Source organism: Rhipicephalus microplus, chromosome X (genome assembly GCF_043290135.1).
Source record: "Rhipicephalus microplus isolate Deutch F79 chromosome X, USDA_Rmic, whole genome shotgun sequence".
Classification (NCBI taxonomy): domain Eukaryota; kingdom Metazoa; phylum Arthropoda; class Arachnida; order Ixodida; family Ixodidae; genus Rhipicephalus; species Rhipicephalus microplus.
Window position 1 is genome coordinate 55,931,367 of NC_134710.1, and position 25,707 is coordinate 55,957,073.

Here is a 25,707-nt window from a genome sequence, read left to right on the forward strand (position 1 = left end):
TAACCCTCCCGCAATTACAACGAGGTTACGATTACGATACAAATGGCTGCGCGCGCCCCCACGCGGCTTCTTCGAAGAGGCTTCAGTGCGCTCCGTAGGCGCCGCTCAGTGTCGCTCATCACACTTTTCTATTCAAGCCACTGTACTTATACGGTTGCGAAGTGCGCACTACGCCATAATTCTTCCTTTTTCTCATTGGCGAAGTCCCTAAGGTGGCATGCTCACCTGCGTATATCTGCATACTTGGTAATTGTGGACAGCTTTGCGCCACCTTTGAGCCTGGAGTGATTCTCCGTTTATACCACGCAATGTCGTTATAGGCCTTTTCAAAAACGCCTCCCTTGGCGCCGCCATAGTCCTCTTTGGGCTGCGCAAATTGGCGTGACCCTAAAAATGCAATGACAAGGCTGCGCCCTTCGCCTTTGTGCTCCCGCGCGCAGCCCATCATGGCGGCGTTTTTTTCCCTCCTGTGAAAAGGTGTATACAGGCCCCCTCCACTAAATGACGTTCTTGTAGTGCTTTTTACGAAGCAATTTCAAGCCCTGGCGTGGCTCCGTGATGCAACAGCTGCTTGCCATACAGACGGCCTGGGTTCGATTCTCACTTCGAACCACACACATTTATTAGTTATTCAGTTTGATCTGTCTTGAATTTTCGCTCATGGGCAACACTGATTTCTCGCTCACAACGAATGATACTGCCGCTCACCCCTATGCCGGAATTTCTGCGAAACGAGCTGCTGAACACTAACGCGTTAAAATAAGAAAGTTTGTCAATAGCCACCTGCATGAATTTTATACTGTCTATAAGTGCACATATCGAGGAAGTGGTGTGGTGCGCTTCATAAAATGATGCATGAAGACGAATGGCAGCAATACGCAGTTCAAGAGCAGTCTACAAACTGTGCTGAAGACAGGCTGTGTACATGATGCAGCCTCTTGTACAACGGCGCCCTTTTACGGCGTAAAGAATATTGGGTTAAATTGCAGAAAATATGTTCATCCTTCATGCGTGCATTATTGTTACAAAGAAATGTACTATCTGCCGTGCACCATGTTTAGTCATAATAATATGGAATGATTTCACCAGAAAATACTGTTTACAAAAGAAGCACGTGAACGTTTTTCTTTTGTGCCCAACATCCTAGGCGAATCAATAAATTTCATCGACAGTGTCGTATTTTGTTTTTTTTTAAACCCATTTTTAGTAATTCACAACTCGTGAAGTGTTCATAGGTTGTGTGCGTGACATCAGTTCGTCTTACGCTATTTCATCATTGTCATATTCTTTCGTTCCGCAGCGGCCTGTTTACAACCATAAAGCGAATTTATGTAGACTTCGTTTACTAATTTATGTAGTGTCCGTTTTTCATGTGAACATTCTGGGTTGAGCCTGTAGCGTGCTTTGGTGAGCATGACGCAAACTCGGACTTTTCAAAGAGCGAAAATGGACGGCACTGGGTGATGCTAGTAGCATAGCAGTTCACAATTTCCTGTTTCGAACTGTCATGTATATTCTGACATGAACTTTTGTAGTGTACGGATTGCGTAGCAACAGAATATAAAAGCCTACCGACTACTTGACGCACAACTGCTTTACCAGAGCATATGAGAGCCCGCATCGCGCAGTGGTCGTTAAGCGGTGCTATAATGCTTCGGAGAGTCTCTTTTTTTTATTACTGAATGTGTCACATTTGCTTGTTCCCTGCCTCCATGGCGCAAGAACTGGCTTTGTTTGCTTCTGGGGTTTCATTAGACAGTCTGATTTGAAGTGTAGGCAGTGTTCGCTGAGTAGACTTAAATAGGTTAAACAAATGAAAGCGTTGTGTGCATGTTCTTAAGGGTGTGCTGTGGTTTTTTGCACTGTTCCTTTAAAAAATATTGTTCACCTTGACAGTGCTCAACCTGCCTATGCCCGTGTATACCTGTGATGAGTTCGCAAATGCTACCCATTGCTTAGGTACTCGTCCCGACACTAGTGCAACCTAAGCACTATGTTTTCGTACGATCGTACCACTCTGTCCTTTTTATGTAGAACTCGGCATGAATGTCCTTAGTCTCATTTTACTCGACTTTCACCTACAGGGTACAGGGTTGCCCCGCCGCGGTGGTCTAGTGGCTAAGGTACTCGGCTGTTGACCCGCAGGGCGCGGGTTTGAATCCCGGCTGCGGCGGCTGCATTTCCGATGGAGGCGGAAATGTTGTAGACCCGTGTGCTCAGATTTGGGTGCACGTTAAAGAACCCCAGGTGGTCGAAATTTCCGGAGCCCTCCACTACGGCGTCTCTCATAATCATATGGTGGTTTTGGGACGTTAAACCCCACATATCAATCAATTTCACCTACAGGGTATACGCATGGGGAAAACAGCATACATTTTTCATGTTGGCGGCGTCAGCTGCTGTACACAACAGTTTGGGTACTGCAACTGTGAGCAGTTTGTGCACATGTTTGTTTACTTGTCCTCTGATTGGCGGGACTCCATATACTATATAGTTCTTCACTGGGCTGCGCATAGTAGACATGCCGATCTATAATGATGTTGCTCAAGGCTCTGGTCGAAAAATGTAGTTGAAAGACTACAAGCGTATGAAAAATGAGTCTGCCAACGTTTCGGCAGGTGGGACTGCCTTGACTCGGTCGAAGGCAGTACCACTTGCGGAAACATTAATAAACGTGTATTTGGCATGTTTCAGTTCTGTGTGGGCGTTTACATTACATTAATGCGGTGCCTCTTCTCTCTCTCTCTCTCTCTCTCTCTCTCTCTATATATATATATATATATATATATATATATATATATATATATACACACACACACACACACACAAAGGGCTTGTGGACCAGTGCAATAATCACGGAAAAGTCAAAACATACGCGCGTGGGAAGCTGTTTTTGTTGATGTTCCGCTAGGGGTCCGAGCTTCATCAGAATGAAACTAAAAGCACTAAAATACAAAGGCACAAAAACTTTGCAGTTCAATGAATAATATAACTTTTTATTTTCAATCAGTCGATTACAGATACAAACAACTTAATTTGGCAGCGCATTCATTTAAACCAGACGCGATGGTATCAACCTTGTGGATTAGGAAGGATTCCCGGGTTTCCCTGTCATAATTAGAGCGAAAGCCAGATTCAAGTAATGTGACATTTATGTTATTAAGAGTGACCGGGGAAATGCACGTGTCTTTATAAGGGCGGGTTTGGCAACTTGTTAGTGTGCGATTTATGATTGTTAAATCGTATTCAGAAAGAGCATTTTGTTTGTCCGATATACTGCTTGTCGCATATTGTACATTCAAGCATATAAATTACATTTTTGGTGTCACAGTCGAAGTCACCTTTATTTTTAAACGAAATGTTGAAGACGTATTGGTGATCTGTTGGGAAGTACACATGGGGAGATACCTTACAACGTTGTTTGTGGCATGAATGGCATCCGATGGCGTTTGGGCGGGCAGTCTTAGGTAATGATAAAGATGATAGTATGTCGCGAAGGTCTCTAGCTCGGTGGTACACTGCTCGGTGTGGTGGCATGAGAATGCTATGGTGCTTGTTAAGTACAGCCGATACACATGAGACTGATGTACAGTGAATTATCACTTGGTTTCTCTGGGATGGCCGAGTATAGGTGGCTTCGCGGTACAAAGAAGCGTTCTGCGGTCACACATGTATCTGCGCGCCGGATCACATCAACAAATTGCGGTGGATACTTTTGCTTCAACAAGGCGTTTTTAAGTGGTGCACAATTTTTCTGATATATATATATATATATATATATTGTGCAAAAAGACATAATAAAGAAAAGAGAAGGCCTGGCAGAGCACTATACTCTTGCACTGACTGGCTTCCGTAAATCAGGCACGAAAAAAGAGTGGGAGAACCACATGTGTGAGCGAATGTGCGAACAAGCCAGCAACGAACAAGAGAACCCGCGGATGACAATACGCTACAAATCATGGACAGCGCTGTATCCGTCCCCGTTCTCTTCTCATTAAATACTTCGCGCTAAAAGCCGTCACTAAAAAGGAAACTATACTGTTTTTCGCATCAAACAAAGTGGCCGCGTGCAAGAAGACACGGGGAAAAGTCAACGTCTAATTATCGGAAAAGATCGGCGATATCTGTGCCATATTTAACCTTCACACTACACACAGAACTATTAGCCCTCAGTTATCAAGATTCGCAACTGAATATTGCGATTATATTTTTGGCAGTGTAAGCTTCAGCAAAAACAACTGTACTGTGAGTGGTAATTATTTGCTCCCGTCTGTGGTCATACGCAGACTCCTTGAAGCTTTGTAGCGCATTGTAATTACAGGAAACAGCGAAGCTGTGTTGTGCGGTTAGTAATTAAGGCATGCCATAGTCATTTTGTCTAGCGTATACTGTGAGAACATCGCAGCCAAGATCAGCCGGTGAAGGTGCACACACGTTGGCCACTACTATTATTACGTACCTCGTCGCGTTTAGTCGGCGCTGCTTCCCGTTGCAACTGCAGTCGCGTCGATAAAATTTAATTACACGATAACCTGCGATATTCCTTATTTTTCAAGTAACCCAACTCTATGAGCTCCTTGTGGAAGCTTGAGTTGGGCACAGACGATAACCTTCAGTAAAATGGGTGCACGTTAAAGAACCCCAGGTGGTCTAAATTTCCGGAGCCCTCCACTACGGCGTCTCTCATAATCATATAGTGGTTTTGGGACGTTAAACCCCACATATCAATGAATCAACCTTCAGTAAAAATAGGGCGCCAATGGCATGTATACTTGCGGAAACAGATCTGCTGACGAGCATCTTCCACAATTTCCGTAATATTGTAGTGTGCTGTACTTTGTACCAACCAAATACGAGTACGTTAGTTGTAACCTCTTGTTTGTGCTTCTTAACCCGCTTTTCCACTGGTAACTTGGTTTCTTGTTGAAAGTTAGCACTCTTCCCGTTGTCTTCCTCGTCCATGTCTGATAATGCTGCAGCACCTTTTGATATATTTAACTAACTAGCCCAAAAAGCGATGTTGTGTCTCCAACACGTTCAATTGTCGATGTTCTCACGGTGAACGACTATTGTCATAAATACGTAGTCGCAACTCGTAGGGGCGTTTGTGAGAACAGGCGTTTTGTGAGTGGCGCCATCATGGACCTTAGCCAACGGGGGATTTCGACACCCTCCTACGCCTCGCCACACGTGGCTAGCTTAGCCGTGTCGGGGAAGGGGGCTTTGGGGGGATGAGCCGACGTCAAGTGATTGGACTTTCGAGGGTCTGGTGGGGGTAACATGCCCTTTAAGCGCCGGCTTCCCGTAGACCGCACCCCTGGGCTGACCCACCCAGGGGAAATCGGTAGTCAACTTTTCATGTCTCTTTCTGTCCTCATATTCGTTATTCTCTCTCACTTTTTATCTTTGCTGTGATCATCTCTCTTCAGTTTACATTCGAGTTTTTCTCGCCATGAGGCTTAAGTTTTGTAGTTATCCAACCTCGAATAGGTATAGTTAGGTAACAGGGGTGATGCATGGCTGGCGACTCCGAATGTTATTCAACCTTGTAGAGTCCCCTTGTTGGGCTCGGTGGTGGATGGCCACTTTCGCCACTTAACTGCTGCTCCACCCCTTGTCAAACAGGGTCAGTAGAGTCCTGAGGCAGGCGGACTCTTGGCCACTGCAAGCGCAATAATGCCCAGAGCCATCGCAAGCGTGCCTGCAAAGCAGGCACCAACCATGATTTTAGAGGAGGTGATGGACACAAGCAGCATGACTCCAGTGTCTGAGACGCTGAAGGAACGGCACAGCTTCTTAGAGCACCCCCTCCCCCTCCTACCAAAGAAAAAATAAAGCTATACATACTCCATTACAGGGCCTGCAAAGGGCATCGTAACCTATAAGGTAATGTTTTGTACACACAGCACTAAATTAAAATGAACAGAAATTCCACAGTGGGTCATAGGATTGCTTGAAAACCTTAACGATGTCCAAGAACTTTTACACAACCATTGATTACAAGTGCTGCGCGTACAAAAAAAAAAAAAAAATTCTTGCAACCCGCACACACCTACTTTCTACGTCATTACGTTTTTTTTTCGAAAAAGCCGGCACGATGCTGTGGCGCCATCTGATGGTGTAACAGTTATTGCTAATCGAGGAAATCGAGGAATAGCCCGTTCAGATTTGCCACTTGATATCCTTTGAGGCTGTGGCCGTTCAAGTTGTTCTCTTGAATGAACTGATCACAATTTGCTCTTTTTACATAGCTTCTCTTGCGGCGATGCGCGAGGTTGTCTTATTGAACAGTTCTTGTTCTTTTCAAGTGCATGTATTTTGAGTCTGAAGCAGCCATCCTATTAAATCCCCGGAAACAAAATCTACTTATCCATAGCTCCGAGCCTAATGTATGCATTACTTTTACCTCCTCTTCAAGGGGTTATGACACCAAATTTTCGCTCATACTCTGTGTTATGTGGGTTAATCCTTGAAAGTTGACAAACAAGCTGGCAAAATTTCATCGCATTTGGTCGAGCATTAAATTTTAATAAACATTTGCATAGACAAGCGAACAGCGCAATATCCTGACAACATTGGTGCCTTCGCGATCTGTGAAGCGGCCTTCTGAGCGAAGCTAGATGCGGCATGCTGCGCACCCGATCGCTAAGGGCGAAGTTCATGCCCAGTCTCGAAGACATGCCCGCTGTGCAACCTGGAGGAGGAACACATGGAGCACAATTTACTCAGATGCCTTGCTTTGAATTCGAAGGCCTCAACCGCCGCCCATCTGCTGCAACCGCGGCGTTGACTCCATTGCCCGACGGAGAGGGGCAACCGCTGCGGCAGCAGCGATCGCTGGCGATGGCGCTAGGTTTTTGAGAGGCGCAAGAGGAACAACCGAAGTGGGAGCCACCTGCAGGACAGAACACGTCCGGCAGCAAGCACATCAAGCCACTGATGGAGACATTTTTCTTTTGTGTGTGTGCCTATTTTCGTTTTTCGTTTTTCGATTTTTGCCAGATCCGGATTTTTCGTTAGAATGCCCATTATAAAGGGCAGGGTAATAATAATAATTATCATCATGTGACATGAAGCCGTTTGCTTTGCGACTGTCTCTACTCCGGCCAGCAATTATGTTTTGTGGTCAGCTGTGCGTACAGTGGAGCTATTTCAGCTTTCTTCAGCTTAGCACTGGAAACTGAATTGCTGTGGCTGAAATGTAGGGGAAGATGACGGCTTCACTCCATGAAGCACATGACGTCACACATGCCATGGCAAAATGCCGGTCGCTTGTGGCGGGTGGGGTTTATAGCTGGACTCGTCGGGCTTATTTTGCAGTGAAATGTTATCTTGCATATCTTGTTTCATATATGTACAGGCACAATATACCCTCTATATCTATTTTTCGCTGAAAACTGCCATTTGTGGGGTGAACGTGTCATAGCTCCTTCATATGGAAAGTTACTAATAATCTCTACCGAAGAGACCTCTTCGCAATAGTTGTGAGCACACTGAGCACACCAATAAAAAAACAATGTCATCTGCAGGTTCCCAAATGGGAGATTGAGAATGCAGATTGGGAGCAGTTTTGGACAGCTACATACCTTTATGTTGTACCGACATCTGTCCCTTAACATAGTGAAAGCTGTTTGCTACATTACAGCATTTGTCATTGATGCTGCGACGATGTGCATACCATAAACAAGTGGACTCTCTGAAAAATGATGTGTCGCATTGTAGAACGAGTGCCGAAATTTGCTCAAGAAACAATAAGCATGGAATACTTTGGGACAGCGGAGAGTTTTCTATATTATAAGAACATGAAGCCTGAACGCAGGAGAACGCACCGACAGGGTAAAAGGGAGAGTTGGCAGATGCTTTTATTAGACATCAATTCATGTACATAGGAGGGTAAAGTCTGGAACATGATTAGTAGGGTAGCAGGATAGGCATATTCACTTCCTCTGTTAAATGCACAAGGTGTCAGCTTGGAGGACCAGGCGAACTTTCTCGGCGCAGACTTCGAAGAGGTGTCCAGTTTATCGCACTGTTCTCCTGCTTTCCAACGATACAAATCAAGAATTGAAAAACAAACTAGAGCCCAAATGCACAAAACACGAGGCATACATTGAACCATTCTACCTAGCTGAGCTACAGGCATAGCTAAACTGCTGCGATAAACCTTCCCCAAGCTCCGACCGTATGGTATTTGAAATGCTGAAACACCTGCCCTCTGAAACTCAAAAAGCCCCTCTTTTCTTGTTTAATGTTTTATAGTTTTCCAGCTTCGATTGCCGCTGCCTGGAAATAAGCAGTTATTATTCCGCTTCCAAAACAGGCCAAGAACCCATCCTCGGTTACTATAGCCCTAACAAGCTGTCCATGCAAGGTATTCAAAGAATTACAGGCGACTAGTATAACTTTTTGAAACAATCTACTTGACCAATAGCAGTGTGGTTTGCGGGAGGGTAGATCCACAACTGACCAACTGATACGCATCGAAGCACAAATTCGTGGCGAGTTTCTCGATAAGCAATTTTTTTAACGCAATAGTATTAGAGCTTGTTTCACAGAAATGGTGGCGTCGGTGTCGGTGTCGGTGTCGTTGGTTGTGAGCGAAGAGCGAGCGAGAATAAACATCTTTATTTTGTTATGCTTTAAGTGTCATCTTCAGGGTGGACTCCCCCTTCCAGGAAATCATCTTATGCGTGAGCGAAAAATCGAGAACGATGCAAATAAAACAAATGATCAAAATGCATGTGTCAGAGTGGTGGTCGAACCCAGGTTGTCAAGGTTCGAGTTGGTATCGAACCCGGGTCATTTGCGGGGCAAGCGGATGTTCTACCACACAGCCACGCGTCTTTTTTTTTTTGCAATATGATATTTAGTAGAATGCACAATAAAATAGAACACAATATCGTACAGAGTTGCGCTGTTGCAGTCCTGTAGCGACAATGAGCGTACACGCACTGTTTAGAAACTCGTAGGTTAGTCCAATTGTTTAGGGAGAGTTTGTCATCATGCGCTGCACAACAAAAGGGGCGAGGCTAAGCACCTCAGCAAGATGGGGCACCAGTCCGGTCGGAATTCATGTTCTTCATAAACACCCTTCAAGTGATTAGCCATTCGGATGAAATGCGTGCGTGAACAGGCGATCGGCTAAGCATTGCGGTCCTGCATACGCGTCTTCTACAAACTGTGTATACCGATAAGGAAAACCATATCGTATGGAACTTCATCAAGAAATGCTGGCAAAAGATAATGAACAGTGTACAAAGTAATCACAAATTTTTTTCTTTAGAGTTCGTAGAAGGATATTCCAGAATAGAATGGAGTCTTTGCAGCTCCCGAAGCAATGCTCTATTGCTTCAGGTACATCTCGGAGAAGGAAATCAACAGTGGAGACAGAAATACCTGTTCTTTGTAACCATGTTTTAATGGGTAGTGTTTAAGAATGAAGTTTATAAAAGAATGTTTTTGAATTGGGGAGATATACATTTTGCACACTGGGCAATGAGGCTATCGCGATTTCTCGCTTTTCAGTTACGCACTAATCTCCGCACTCGAAAACGCACGAAACGAAATTAAATTGATCGCGCAGGATATTCTTGCGAGACAAGTCAAAACTGGCGTTCGACTGCATGGAAAAGCAGGGTGAAAAACTATTTACATGTGATATTTCTTTCATATCGACCAATCATGCGCTTATTTCCGCATGACGTCTCGTGAACAGACGGCTGACGTTATGCATTGTGCCGAAAAGACTGAAAAAGCCAGGAGAAATTACCACGCTTGTTCTTTGTATCTTAATAGGTGATTTAGGGGCCCTTAAAAAGTATAGTTAACACCCCCTATACCTTCCTTCGTTTTCGTATGTGTCGGTTCTCGTTCTGCAGGTAAGTTACAAAGATTCAATCCTTTCGCGTACACCGGCGGCATTCGGGTGTAAGTGGAATGAAAAAGTGTCTTTGCAGCGAGGTTTCGGCGCAAGTTGCAATTCATAGGAAACCCTATATATAGGTCAATTTGGCGCCCTTTTCTCCTACGCGTTTCAGAACTTCAGCGCATTCCGGTTAGAATTTCAGAACTTCGGCGCATTCCCGTTTCAGCACATCATGGTCTTGAAGATGTAGGTATAATGGGTGGTACAGCGAAGGAGGGAAGAGCATAGACATTAAACATCTATATAGTGTCTTGCGTGAAACTGTATACAAGTATTCCATAGCAAAACAGCTTTTAAGAAAGCGAACTGCAGAGCAAACTTCCTCCATAAATCTCCATAAACACGAGTGCGCGGAGAAGTTTAAAGAAACAACGTCGGGTAAATAATTAACAAGTGTAACTTGCAAGAACGCACGAGTGATAGGATAGAAACTATTACGAAAAAAAAAAGAATCGCGAAACTGTTTGCCATAAATAAAGATGTTTTAAACCAAATCTTCCCTCACCAACTCTCCTGAATATGTTGTGCACGACGAATGGAGTAAAAAGTAAGACCATACGAAAGTTGCAAAAATATGATGAATTCGTTGCATGTAGAACCTGGTACAATGAATAAGCTGCAACACATAGTTAATCTTTGTTGTTAAAAACGTGCAACAAGCTTTGGCTCGACCAAAGCTTGTAACACATTTGTGACACCATTTCAGCTATATGAAACAAATGCCTGTGTTTGCCGCTCAAGCTTAGAGACGTGCTCCTTCCAATAGCGTGCGCTAAATCTTTAAGCATCTAGTGGCACACCAAGATACTTTGGTGGAATGCTAGTCCAATTAATCCCTGACAACTTGTGGGGCGTACTGCCCCATAAGCCAAACAATATTCCTAAACTTTTTGAGGAGTTTATACGAGCTCCTGAAACAACACCGAATTTCCCAGTTGTAGTTATCACATTTTGAACACTTGGTTTATTGGTACGAAAGATTGCTACGTCATCTGTATAAGCCAAAACTTTAACTTCATTGCCAAGTATATTGAATCCTTGATTATGAATCGATTGTATTACACTCAAACAGAGCGGTTCAAGATAAGAGGCAAACAGAAGTGGCAACATTTGGCCTCCTCGTTTCACAGACACAGAAGAAGCAATAAAAACACGTTTTTAGAGGTGACCAATAACAATTAAACTAGGCCAAGAATGATTATAACACTTTTAAGCACTGTAGAGCCAATGTTTACATGTTCAATAAAAGAAAACAGAAATGAATGTTTCTCACGATCAAAAGCATCGCAAGATGTTTTTGACAACTGTAGCCACAACACATGGTTGAATGCTGCTAACAGTCCACAGGCGGGGCGGTCCGCACTTGGATACCGTTCAGGGTATACATGGCATGAAGCACCACAGGGTTAGAATACGCACTGGCTTGCAATAGTCTAAGGGTAACTGCCTGCGCCCTGCACAAGGCAGGGAGGGGGAATACCTTTCTTGACAGATAGAAGTGCTTTGTTATTTTGTTGAGGTAAGTAAGGGTCCCAGCGAGGCAGAGGGACTGCAGAGGCGGCGCGGTCAGTGAGTCCTCGCGCGGCCTCGTGTGCGCCCTCGTTAGGTTTAGAGGTAGGGCCATCAATCAACCCCAGGTGAGCGGGAAACCAAGTGAGAGAATGGGGCGTGATACTTTTGACGTTTTGGAGAATGTGCAGGGCCTGAGGGGCTACAATCCCGGTTTTGTAGGCTTTGATAGCCGCCGTAGAGTCACTGTATATTGACTCTCTGCGACTATCTAGCATAGCTAGCGCGATTGCAGCCTGTTCGGCTATCATGGGCTTCGATGTGTGTACCGTGGCGGAGCAAGTGAGCCTGGAATTTGAGTAGGACATATGGCGCAGCATCCACAAAGCTTGTATCAGTGGAGTTGCTACGGACGTGCTCGAGCAGAGCTCTACCCCTGGGCCTACGTCGACTGACGTTGCGCGCAGGGTGCATATTGCGGGGAATGGGTGCGATGCGCAGATGAGACAGGATGTTTCTGGGAATCTGCATGGAATCGGGGCACTGGTCAATAGAGATGAGGCCCAAATCGGCGAGTATCTTGCGGCCCGATTTGGTTCCGGAAAGCCTGAGCAGCTGTGAGCGCTCTTGCGCCTCGATTATCTCTTCGAGTGTATTGTGAACACCGAGCTTAAAAAGGTTTTCAGTGCGAGTGCTTATAGACAAGCCGAGCGCGAGCTTAAGGACCTTTCTTATGAGATAATTGAGCTTAGTCCTCTCTGCAACACGCCAATTATGCATGGCCGCTGAGTACGAAAGGTGGCAGACACAAACGCATGTATGATGCGGATGAGATTGTCTTCCTTGATTTCCCGGTGTCTGTTGGTGATCCTCCGGATGACTACGGTTTTGAAGTCAATGGTCTCTACTTACTAATAAATGAATACACGATTGCTTATGCTGCTGCGTTAGTTACCATCGTCTTCCTAAATCTTTTTTAAGCGTTGTTTTCATCTCTGGAATATGAGAAAGCGTATAGATTGACATTCGATTGATAGAATTCGTATTTGTGGCACATACTTTTGTAACATGCTCATAGTTTCGGGGAGGGAGAAGGAAAAAAAGGGAAGGACAGAGTGTTCATTGAGTTCTCAGACCAGCTGTTTACCCTGTGTCTGGGAAAGGGATAAGGGCGGTAAAAGGTGGTATAATATAGATGTTAAAAAAGACAGAAAAGGAACAATAATACGTTAAACGACACTGTTTAAGGTACGCCTTTGACACTAGTTGTCCGGAAGAAGCGCAATAACGCTCTCAAAGCTTTGTTCCGAGGGTGGTTTCAACCAGTGTCCTAAGACCTTTTCCTCCGACAATGGGTCATTGTCTCTCGAACACTTTTGACAGTTCTTAGTGCACTAAAGCGAGGGCATTTATAAAGATGGGCGATTGTCTCCTCGCAACTACAGTTGTCACATGACGGGCACTGGCTATTCCGATGCGAAACGAGTAAGAATTTGTGAAGGCCACCCCAAGCCACAAACGGCACAAGAGCGTCTTCTCAGTTTCAGTTATTCCCGACGGAAGACGGAGCTGCAGATTCGGGTCCAACTTGTGAAGACATGCGTTGGTCAGTTCTGTCGAGCTCGACTGTGTGAGTGAACGTGCAAGTGAACAAGGCCTTCTAGCAGCGTCTGTTCTTGATAATGGTATAGCTGCACAATGAAGAGCATCATGAGCAGGTTGGGCAGCTTCGTCTGCATGGCCATTTCCATAATTACCACGATGCACCGATATCCACTGACAGACTATGTTGTGCTGCTTCTCTACAGCGCGGTGATGAAGCAGTCTTATGTCAGCGACTAACTGTTTGTTTGGCCCATGACGATATGGTGACATAATACATTAAAGGACTGATTTGGAGTCGGAGAAGACCGACCATGCCTGTGGCGGTTGTGCAACTATGAACTCTGGAGCAACACGAATGATGGTGAGTTCAGCAGTCGTCGATGATGTCAAATGCGATGTTTTGGCTTTTATGGTGGTGGATTTCTCGGGAATGACCTCTATTCGAGCTCGACTTGCAGATGAAACTGAGGAGTCCGTGTATGTTTGAAGGCGTCCGCTGTGTTTTTCATGCAGGCACAGTAGTGGGTCTTGTTGTAGGACCAAATTTGATGACTGTTTCTTCTTTTGTATTTCGTGAATGGTTATCAGAGCTTGCAGTGAATGTAGACACTACAATGGTAACTGTGGTCTTCCTGCGTGCGTGAAGTTAGTGTAAATGTCTGAGAAATGCCAAGCAATAATACCGCTGAATGCTGAGCGTGGCCTAAAGTTGGAGCCGGGTGGCATGCAATCTTAAAACATCGATGTCAATGTATGTTGTGATTGGGTGACAGGAGAAATGGCGACAATCCCTGCGGAGGACGCATATCTTGGAAGCTCAAGGCATGTTCTCAATGCTTGAGCTTGAATCGACTGGAAGACGCGTACGTTTGTTATTCAGTACAAGTGAGCTGTAGCCCATGAAGCCAAGAAAAAGTGCAGAGTACAGTGGCAGCATCGTTCGTACAGATGCACCGCACGATTTTCCTGCAAGACACCATAGGACGTGGAAGATCATGAGTTTCTTTTTTTTTTCATGTAGGCGATGTGAGGGCTCCAGGACAAGCCACAATCTATTACTTTTTAAGAGCCTGCTCGTGTTTAGTTGAAAAACGTACAAACAAAAGGACATTAGATGCAACTAGCACAGAGGAAATCGGGCGGGGCGATTGCCTGCAAATTATGCAAGGCTAGATCCGCCGGCTACCTCATAGCTGATATTGCCTCCAATGATTCCGATGACGTATGGGGTCTAATGACTTATAGTCTGTGGGGTATGTGTAAACGCAACCAGGGAGAATCTCTCAGACGACAGCTACAGACCCCGTTCTTAATGATAGCTTGACGTCCATATAGCTTCTATCGGCCACTCTATAAAGCCTGGCTCGTACGTGTAGGCACGTGACACCTGATGCCCAGGTGCAGATGTCGTTTGCGTAGAATGACAGATGCACCGACAACGGAAAAAACGTCAAGATCGATGGGCACATGTTTAAACTGCGTAAGGCTCAGGGCCCAACTTGAGGTACACCGCGACAAGTACTATTGTGCGTTGTACCATTTCATGTCTAAACGAAGAATGTTCTGTCCTTCAAATAACTGTAGATCCACAGATAGGCAAGCTTTCTAGGTGATTTTTGTTAGAGTTCGGTCATGTTGTTAGCAGTGTTGTGCGATTTTTTTTCTCACCGTGGTTCAGTGTCCAGAAATGACTTTCCTCTCGTGTACACGGACATGTTATTAGTGACAGTCGTCAATGCAGTCGTCAATACAGACGCTTACGACTGCACATTAGCTCGTCGTCTAGACAGACCAATGTGAGGACTCTGAGGAGAAATCTCAATGCCAACTGTACAAGTGTGTGAAACAGGGCTGTAAATGCATTCCTCATTTGCATAAGTGTGGGGACTCTGGTACTATAATAAGTGTCGCATCCTGGGTTGTCACAAGCAGTGATCGCGTGCACGAGCATTGCTTTCATTTTGTTCTTATCCCACGCCCGGGCTTTAGGTTAGCAAACCGGATGTTTTTTTTTTTGTTAAGTTTTGCATAGTTGTCCTTTCTTTCGTTCCTCTCAACTATGCTACGTCCCATTCGAAAGCATTGGGGTTTCCTTTCGTTTTGGTTTGTTTACCTCCATGCAAGTAAAGAAAGAGCTCCATAGAAAGTCAGCGGGCCGTATCCGCGTGCCGAGCGATGAGTGCTGTCGCGAGGCTGGCTTCCAGGCTGTGCGACGTCGCCGCGAAATTGTGGTCGCGGCTCGCGAGTGACAAATGACTCACTTTGCGTTTGAGGTCGAATCCAGGTCGGGAGGAACTTGTAGGCAGCGTAAGTTCCCTGCTCCCACGAGAGCTACACAGCATGGTGTGGCTATCCATGCGAAGCTTCAACATGTGCGTACGATTTTTACTTTCGAGTGGCCTTGGCTACTCTTGAGGCCTTGTTCTGCCATAGGGAATTATCTCATGGTGCCTACTCAGCTCAGGGTCTGTTATCTAAGTGTAAATCTCTATGCACATCGTTCGCGGTGTATATGCGTCTAGAGAATAATACATTTTCGTATAAAATTCTGTAAGTGCTTCTTCCAGAGTGGGAGAGAGAGAGAGGAAACTGTTCTGCGTATTACGAAGGTGGCTCCGGCAAGTTTCTCTCGAGAGTGCAGTTATTGATTAGCCAGAAAACAAGTCGCTCGAAGTTTGTTGATTCGCAGAACAATTAGTCGAAACTTTAAGTTAGCGGCGCCGGTAGTACAATGTCGAACATAATTAAGTGAAATATACACTGACGGAAAGTTAGGTCGCTGTAAAAGATGAACCTGACTTTGCCCGGTAACTATTCATTCAATTGCGTCCATCTCTATACGCTGCAAAGCAGGGCACCCTCGTGTCGCCCCTCCTCGGCCCTTTTTTTTATTGCGATAGCAATTATATGGACACTCTCGGCTGGATTTCGTCGATGTCATGCACCGTATATGTATACGTATCTATATATATGAAAACGCAAAAAAAATCCCAGAGAAAAGACTCCGGCGCGCGGAATCGAACGTGGGACATCCACGTCGTGAATGCGAGGCGTTAACCACTTAGCCACCGAGAGGTACCTCCTTAGTTCAAACGGCTAGCTATTCATATCTATCATTACCGCTGTTGGCGGGCATCTCGGGGGGGGGGGGACTATTGTGTTTTCAGCATTATCAACAAGATGACGCAGTGAGAGCGCCGCGGCTCTCAGCTCTAAGGCGTACTTTGGCCTGCGTAGAAAATAAGGTGTATGCTCGATCGCGTGCCCCTATCTTGTAGTGGGGAGAATCGTACGCCTTGGCTAGCCTTTGGGTTTCGTCGGAACGATTCTGTAGTAGTTACCGGGTGCACAAAGGTCACTGCAATCATTGCACAGCCTCTGTTTGCGAAAAGGGCGTGCTTTTCTGGCGCAGCGAAGTAACAACTGAAACGCTTATTCGCGTTCATATGTTACTGTGAGTACGTTTGGTGCGCCATTTGTGCTGAGAAACGCGGGGCACGTTTCGATCTGCTTGCCATTGTGCGCGTGACCTTCCCATTTGCTACTATCATGTTCATTGCTTCACCTTTGTGGCAAAGCTTCGACTTTTTTTGTCGTTTATTTAGGGCAGAAGTGCGTAAAAGAGGACTGTCTTGAAAAAGCATTGGCGCAGTATCAGGCTGGTTGCATAATCATGTGAGAGAAGGGGGTGACGCTGGAGGTTTAATATGGCGCTTATTACACGTACGATTGTTATAGCGCGAGGTCAGAACGACGACAAAATGGCAAGAAGACGAGCGCTAACTTCCAACGAGCTGGAAGTCAGCGCTCGTCTTCTTTTCCCTTTGCCGTCGTTATAATCTCGCACTATAACAATAGTCATGTAATACCAACTAGCCCAAACCACCTCGTTTCTTATTACACGTACTGTCAGTTTCTGTGTGTTGCAGAATTTGAGTGTAAATGAGTCTATTGAAGTAACTGAAACGGTGACTATCTTAACACCTGACAAGGAGTATTTTGCTCGAATGCGAGTGTGTGGTGTGACTCTGCAGCTACATATTGGCTTCAGATGAAGGTCAATACTTATTCTCACTAGAAGTGAGGGTTTTGCTTTCGCACTTTGACATACTTTTAAATTTGGTAACTATTGACGGCATAGAATTAGCGCTATCGGAGGATAGGTCATGTGCAGTAAGTTAGTGATAACGTTACAAATACTTTCTTCAGATTGAAATTTTTGGTTTACACCTGTAAACAGGAGCCGGCTTAAACTTAACATAATACGAATACTGGTCGTAGTGTTCCTTGTCAAACGTAGCATGCTATTTCCAGCTTTGCTGGGTGCCTCCTGCAGCTCAACGCAAGATCACTTCATTGGTCAACTAATGCACCGAAAAAAGCAAGGCAAACTAAAGCAAACGAAAGTTGAGCCGACAGGAGCTCGTCTATAGGGCACGCTGCTACGTCGATGGCCTCATCCACAGAGGAATGTGGCGGAAGAATGCTCCCGTGTTCACGTCCCGCCCCGTAATGGCCGCATCGGATTAGGAGGCCCCATCTGCTAGAGGGGCGATGGGGATTGTAGAAGCAGTGGAAATAGCAGCTCCAGGAAAGAAAGTGAAAGGCTGATGTTTCGTGGTGCGCAGAAAATACAGGACGATAAAGTGGAGGCACCGGGGTCTGCCGCTCGCTCAGAGTACAAGGGTGCAGTTTGCACTCGAGCCTGGCTTCCTTGGCGCTTCACACTGACGGGAGGGGCCGACTCGTGTCCAGTCACCTTACCCGCAGTAATTGGCGGTCGTCGTTGTGCCGGTTGAGTGCGGAGGAAAGCCCCCTTCTCGCTGCGCATGCCGACCTAGATTTTCGCCCCACCAGGCTACGGCGAGAGGATTCTCCGGCGCGCCAAGGGCAGCTCTTTTCACTCACGCGCGGGGGGCCTTGTTTCGCGGCAACCGGTGCCCGCTTGGAGCCTCCGAAAGAGGAAAGCGGCCGCCTATATCGGTCAGCCCTGTCTGCATCGGCGGCCTTCGGGTAAACGCACTCTGGCTGCGTTGGCGGCCACGGAGACCGTCGACATGGATGTAGCGGGCCGTTGAACCGCCATGGGCTTTCACTCCTGGGAGCCTTACCACTTCCACTACGCCGACGGTGAGTGTGCGAGTCCAGGAGCGCACTTTCTCGCGCGGCTGCCGCCGCCGAAAGGGATGCGCTCCGGATTGCGTCCAGGGTTTTTCGTTGTCAAATCTCTATTGTCGGCGAGCGTCGACATGTCACATCGCCACACTCGCGACACTAAATAGAAACATTGATGTTCGCGGCTGCGATGCAACCAGGTGTCTCAAATCTCGTATAAAAACGTCATTTTTTAGGTGGGCCTCGAACAGCTCATGCTGGCACTCTCGATTGGAAATAGGACGTTTCAATTCTTAACAATTTCTAAAAACCTTAAAATTCAATTTTGGGTCCGTGATCAGCTGCAGTATCCCGGGGCTTGTCAACTTGAGTTATGCACATTCTTATGCTTCATCTAATCATTCGGAAACACCAACTTAGTATGAACAGCCATGGTGTTGTGTGCGCATCTTCGTGTGAATAAATACGCTTCTATCGTAGCATTTCACACTGATCTGTGGACTTGTGGGCTTGAATCACAAAGCTTTTTGTTCCTAAGTGATTTTGTCGTTCACCTGTTTTACCAACAGTTCTATCTTATTTTGTTTGTTCGTGCGTATGAGCGTGAATGCAAGTATTTATTCGAAAACGATGCTTTAACTACTTGTTCGGCTGAGGCCTCGTACACAACCCTTTGTATGTTTTACATTCGTTATCCGAAGCTTTAGACACTGAATGCTTCATTTTTTATGTATGCAACTTCTTCATATAGTACCCGACGCAAAAAGAAGTTTCTTCGAAAATTACTTAGGTACCGAGATGAATGGCTCAATTTAGATGCGTGCGTGTTCAGCGAACTTTATAAACTTCTCGTCTCGCGTATGCTTTGCTTGTCCTCAATGCGAGTATCAAACGTGGACACCGCTAAAGGAGGTCTGTGTTGATGTGAAGGTGCACAAACTGTCAGGCCTGGCTAGCGGGTACCCTCTGAGAATGAGTGCGGGTAATTACGGCTTGCTTCGGAAAGCGGTACCATGTATATTTGGCTGGCAGTCAACTTTTCTTTGGCACTGCTGGCAGCCAACCTAGAGGCGATTTCGGAGAGTTCCGATTTTTCTGTGGCCGAAACATCCGAACGAAAAACTCGACACTCACTGCCTCAGTCTTTTAAAGCTTTCGACCGGCCATATTTCTCGTTGTCTATATTTCTTGGTGCAAAAGAATTATGTCGAGCGACGTCTTCTACTGCTGCGGAACTGTTTGCAATTCGATCTGCGCAGCACTTTATAACATTCGGAAAAGAAGCACAAAATGGGTTATCTTTATAACGATTCACAGGCCGCTCCAGTGTCGCTGCAAAATGATAAAAAACGCGTTGTAAATGTTTCCCTGTTATATGAGACCTTGAATGAACACGCAAACACAGGAGAAATTAACTACGTGATTGCATTTACATGAATACCAGGTCACTGCAGCATTCCAGGAAACACTGCAGCGGACGCCGCGGCAAATAGGGCCTGCAACAACGAAGAGAATTATTCTGCCAATTTCACGCATCAAAATGCATCTACTCCACATACAAATAACTTGTAGCGTCACTAAAGGCAAATGGTTCGACGAAACGTCTTAAAGCTCAGACTTATATTTGATAAACCCTTGCATAAAACTAAGCATTCCATCAGTGTTAAGAGAAAATAGATTTTAAACATTGGTCCTCGGTCTACCGCCTACGGCTTGGTACAGCATTTACGCGGCACTTTCTGCACAGGATAAAACGTGCGCCTAGTACAGAGTGCTTTTGCGGCTACCCTGATAAAGATGTCACATGCTTCTCGAGTGCCCAAAATATGAGACAAAGAAAAGTATTACGAGCAAGTTTGCAACTGTTTAAATTGGTCCCTTCACAGTGACGAAAACACTCAATCTATGGCCAACTGCAGGTCTTCAGAAAAGAGCGCCTGTCACCTTCAAGAAGTTTCTTGAGAATTAAATATTCCATGGAAATATTGACCTACCGTATGCGATGTCGCCGTCAGGCTATAAAGAAATGTGTAGTATTTAGATAGCGTGTTTCATATGTGCAATTATCTGTCTCAATGTGAACTGACCTTGTGTGTGGAACTTGTGTACGTATGAACATTAGCCTTATTGGAATTGACTTGTGACGTTTGGCTATTGTGTACTTTCACATCGTATGTTGTATTGTCTTGCATTGTGTGCCCGTATTGTTTAGCTTACGGCATATCTTGTCTACTAAGAGAAATTGAGTAGCCGATGCCACCATAACAGCACCAACTTCTCGTTTTAATCAAAAGAAAACATCATAGGCAAAGAACAGGCGTCATTTCTGAATAAGAAACGGTCACAGGAGGTGAATTTTGTTGTGTATTATTATTATTATTATTATTATTATTATTATTATTATTATTATTATTATTATTATTGTTATTGTTATTGTTATTATTGTTATTGTTATTGTTATTATTGTTATTGTTATTGTTATTATTGTTATTGTTATTGTTATTATTGTTATTATTGTTATTGTTATTATTGTTATTGTTATTGTTATTGTTATTGTTATTATTATTATTATTTACAACGTATCCTATTTCAGCGTGAAATTCGGTGAATCCTAATCAACATGGTTTCCTCGCTGGCCGCTCAACTACTACAAATCTTGCTAGTTTCATGAAGCGAATCTCCCCAACTATTACTCAGACAGGACAGGCTGACGTAGTCGGCCACTCACTGATTCCTGTTAAACTTGCACACTTTGATGTTGAGTCGTCTTTTGTGAATTCCCTGCATTGCTATCTGCTTAATAGATCATGTTATGTTGTCGTAAATGACCAAAGATCCTCCTTGTACAAAGTGACTGGTGGTGTTCCTAAAGGGTTGGTATTAGGCCCACTGTTATTTTTAATTTCTTTAACAATGATATTTCTTGCAATTCATTAATCTTCTTTTTTCTTGTACGCCGATGGCATCAAGATATTTAATAAAATTCATTCAGTTAACGATTGTCGCTTGCAGCAGTCAGATCTGTTTTTTCTCCGAATAGTGCAACAATAAAATTTTGCTAAATATCCTAAGTACCAAATCATGAGCACATTTCGCAAATCATCCATTGTGATTTCCACACTCCGCCAATACTGTGCCGTTATGTAAGGTTTATGAGATCAGTGATACTGCTATTTTTGATAGCTCGCTAAATTTTTCTGCCCACACCAAATGTGCTGCCATGCGAAGCCTTCATTGTCTCGGCTGTGTCTGCAGAATCTCTTGAGCATTCAGTTTCCTGGCAGCCTTCCACTAATTGTACGCCGCAATATGTCTTCCTTAACTGGAGTACGCATCTGTGATCTGGAATGGCATTGATAAATCCAGCAGTAACGCCATTGAGCTAGTACAGAAAAAAAAGCATAAACATTTACAACCATCGTTTCACTAGAAATGACTCAGGATCTCGATCTAACACTGCCAGATTATTGTCATTGCCATCACATTACGGCCGGCGAAATTGCGCTGACCTGTTATTTCTTTACAAGCTAGTTCACGGTATGATATCCTATCTTTTACTTCTTAGTTGTATTAATTTTCGTATTTCGCGTAAGTTAACCTGATAAAATCGACCATTTCATGCGCCTGCCAACTTCTTCCAAGACTACCATTCACAAAATGCTAAGTCTCTACAATGTTAAATTTCTTGATTTTGATGTTTTCGTTGTCTACAGTTTTTATCCGAGCTTTGCCCTGTCTTGAGGTAGTAGATTCCCCTGTTTTCCGTCTTTCAGGAAGCTCCCCCCCCCCTATATAAATTCCACATTATCCAGCCCCCGATTCTGATTCTCATCTTGTCTTCTTATTCTTCCCATGTTGCTTTGATTTATTTTTCTGAGTACTGCCTTTATTGTATTGTTTTTTATTGCGTGCGCCTGCACAAATACCTTATGGTTGTTATCGGACACGTTAATAATAATAATAATAATAATAATAATAATAATAATAATTATTATTATTATTATTATTATTATTATTATTATTATTATTATTATTATTATTATTATTATTATTATTATTATTATTATTATTATTATTATTATTATTATTATTATTATTATTATTAACGTCGTAAACACGCAAAGAAAAGATAAGATAGGTTTAATGGAAGCATGCTGGGTACCACGCAAGCTTGGATGCAGGAACGTCTCATTTCTTATTCTATACAAGCAAACGAAATCGCGAAGGTCCCCTGCGAGTCAAGCGAACGCCATGGGCAACCGAGCGCAGCAGTGCAAGAAAGTTCCGCGGAAAGGAGAAGCACTTGTCCGCTCATTTTTTTTTCCTTCCTTCTTGTCTCGCACGAACTGTTGTGGCGTTTTACTTGGACTGCGATCGGTCGAGGAAATGGTGGGTCCGTATCGTAACTGAAACATAGTTTCCCGGGCAACATTGCAACTGTATAATCAGTCAGCACGCGTTGAAGATTAGAAAAAAGACAGTTTTGTTTTGCGACAGCAGTGTTCATTTTGCAAGCTCCTGTTATTGAGTGTTAGTGTTGTACTGAGCGTAACGAACATTTGCTTACACTGACGTCCTAAACAAAAGGTGCTGAGAGCATGGTCTTCCTCTTGAGACTCTATTCTTTAAGTCGTCGCATTCATTGTTTCGTGCAATTCATACTCATTTTTTATAAGGCCAAGCGCTTTGTTGTTTTCGTTGCACCCCGCCCCACCCCCTCTTTCGTTCCCAATTTTCGAATGGTGAACGGTGATGATTTCTCCTCTCCTGGCGAGTGCACTGTCATGCTGCTATCACTGGCTAGTGCCGGTTAGTGCTGATAGTGTTTTCTAAATATGACCAATACTTGCTAAATGCCTAGCCTACAGTTTCAAGTCAAACTTACACATAGCGCCACCGCTTGTGCTACTGTTCGTTCTAGCTAGCATCGAACTTTCTTTCAGTGCATTATTATTCTTAACCTTTCGTGCTCGTTTAAATGCGTTTGTGTTGCACGGGTGGGATTGAATAAGCTTCGTTTATTTCAGATTATGTGGCAACTGTGGCGTAAAAAATAGGTAGTAAAATTAAAGTTACAGTTTTTCAGAAAAGGATTCAGCTGCTGTTAAGACTTCGAAAAAAAGTTTGCGCTGACTTTGTATTATATATATATATATATATATATATATATATATATATATATATATATATATATATATTCCGGCATACAGTTCCGGCATGCAGTTCAACTTCTAAACGAGCGAAGTGAGTGTGCTTAGTTGGTAATACATAACTTATCCGGATAACGCAAAAATGGCACTTGTTCACAAGTGCCATGCTTCAGAATCGCTTGAGCTGGTTTTGAATTCTTGCACTCGCATGGGCAAAACTGTCCTCTTTAAAGGCTGAACTTTCGCGAACAGTCTAGCGTTATTTTGCTGCCTATAATTCGACTGTAAACCAAACTATATTTGTCGTTTAAATAAATCGACTGGTTGATTTTCCCAATTCGACTGGTTGGGTCTGTTATAAAGAGCTGGGCAATCCTATCCTATCATGCAATTGTTGAAATTTGCCCTCCCCCCCCCCCCCCCCGCCTCTGCCTGAGATGCTCACTGGAGAATTAAACAAACCAAAAGTGCCGGGAAAGGTGGAAGTTTGAAGCGATGAAATAGTCGTTAAAGAGTGCCACAGAAACCAACGAGAGGACTTCGTCAGAGTAGCAGCTACCTTATGCAAGCCTATTGAAGGGACGAATGTCGGATATATTCGCTAAACATTCCGTAACTGGCGCTAGTCTAGAAACATGAAAAGGAGGAGAGGAAAGAGAAACGAGTGCCTAACTACTAACAGTATTGCCACTGCAGGCTGAAAAGCAGGTAATCTTCACACATGCGCAATGGCTAGTTACCACACACATACCATCACGTGAGCAATTCATTAAAGGACAACTCAATGTGATACGAGTACAATAGATGTGTCACGGACGCAAGCGGACCCATTACGCCTAATATTTTACTCCTCTAGTCGTTTCCTTGCATCGGTGCAAGTTCGCCAGTTTATTTGGAGTGGAAAACACGACAGGAATTGCAAATATATAGTGGCAACCTTCTTGAGATTATGGCTCAACTTGTGCAAGTATGTGCAACCACCTGTGGGACTCCCGTTTCGCAAGTACTCTTCCCGAGTGCTCATATTCAGCTTCCGTAGCAAAGATTCGGTGACGGCATGCGAGACGACCCGAGAAAAGCCATCCTTTTGGAGTCTGCGAATCTGATTACAAAGGATTGTTGACGGATTGATGTTGTAAAGTAAGGGATGTACAAAAAGAGGGAGAGTACGAATAGTAAGCACCAGTTTTGTTCTGGTTGGCACAAGGCAGAGAGGCAGAGAGGGATTGGCGCAGGCTCGCACAAATGTTGAGGGTTGCCGAAAATGCCATTGCACTTATTCCAAGAACCGCATCACAGTGTGGCTGCCCCACCGCGATGGTCTAGTGGCTAAGGTACTCGGCTGCTGACTCGCACGCCGCGGGATCAAATCCCGGCTGTGGCGGCTGCGTTTTCGATGGAGGCGAAAATGCTGTAGGCCCGTGTGCTCAGATTTGGGTGCACGTTAAAGAACCCCAGGTGGTCGAAATTTCCGGAGTCCTCCACTACGGCGTCTCTCGTAATCACATAGTGATTTTGGGACGTTAAACCCCACATATGAAGCAAAACAGTGCGGCTTTTGCTGCGTAGTCACTCAAGATCCCTACCGCCTCAAGATATTTGCTGGTCAGTTTCGGACATCCCGGTCACGGTGCCTGCATTTTGATAGAGGCGAAATGATAAAGGCCCGGGTACTTAGATTGAGGCGTGCGTTAAAGAACCGCTTCTGGTCGAAATTTCCAGAGCAGCACATTGTGACTTCCCTAATTGTAGTTTCGGAGCGTAAGACCCCAACAATTATTTTTTTTTAGTACTGGCAGAAGTGGTGAATATCCTTTGATCTACAGCTCACCAAATTCCGTTTATATTCTGCAATACAGCTTCAGATCACGGAGTCAAGTGGCAAGTCTACTTACTGAGCAGCTATTTCCAAAAAAAAAAAAAACTGTTTCAATAAGGTTATTTCAGGGTTCTAAATCGGTTTTCTCATTGCAATATTGTCTGTAACTACATAATGTAACTACAGTAACCGTTCCGACGTTCCTTTATAGAATGACACAGTGGACTCAATCGAGCTGTATAGACAAAGGCTATACAGAGGACTCAATCAAGCTGTATGGACAAGGGTGTCTCGGAACAATGTGGTTAATTCTGTCCGAGCCCCGCCGCGGTGGTCTAGTGGCTAAGGTACTCGGCTGCTGACCCGCAGGTCACGGGATCGAATCCCAGCTGCGGCGGCTGCATTTCCGATGGAGGCGGAAATTTTGTAGGCCCGTGTGCTCAGATTTGGGTGCACGTTAAGGAACCCCAGGTGGTCGAAATTTCCGGAGCCCTACACTACGGCGTCTTTCTCATAATCATATGGTAGTTTCGGGTCGTTACACCCCAAAAATCAATCAATCAATCAATTCTGTCTGGGAAAAC

The 25,707-nt window shown here is 44.5% G+C and overlaps 1 protein-coding gene across 2 annotated transcripts in view; it reads left to right on the top strand.

The window, feature by feature from the left end:
* The window catches only part of LOC119176068 (transmembrane protein 163a), an 89,913-nt gene that overhangs the window by 51,474 nt on the left and 12,732 nt on the right, over positions 1–25,707 (top strand). Inside the window, exon 1 of one of the 2 annotated variants that reach the window (XM_037427185.2) lies at positions 18,028–18,169. The exons of the other annotated variant lie outside the window; for it this stretch is intronic. Coding sequence (XP_037283082.2) covers positions 18,124–18,169 — 46 coding nt within the window. The 5' untranslated portion in view covers positions 18,028–18,123. Of the gene's footprint in view, positions 1–18,027; positions 18,170–25,707 lie in introns of those variants that run through there. 2 annotated transcript variants of the gene reach the window in all.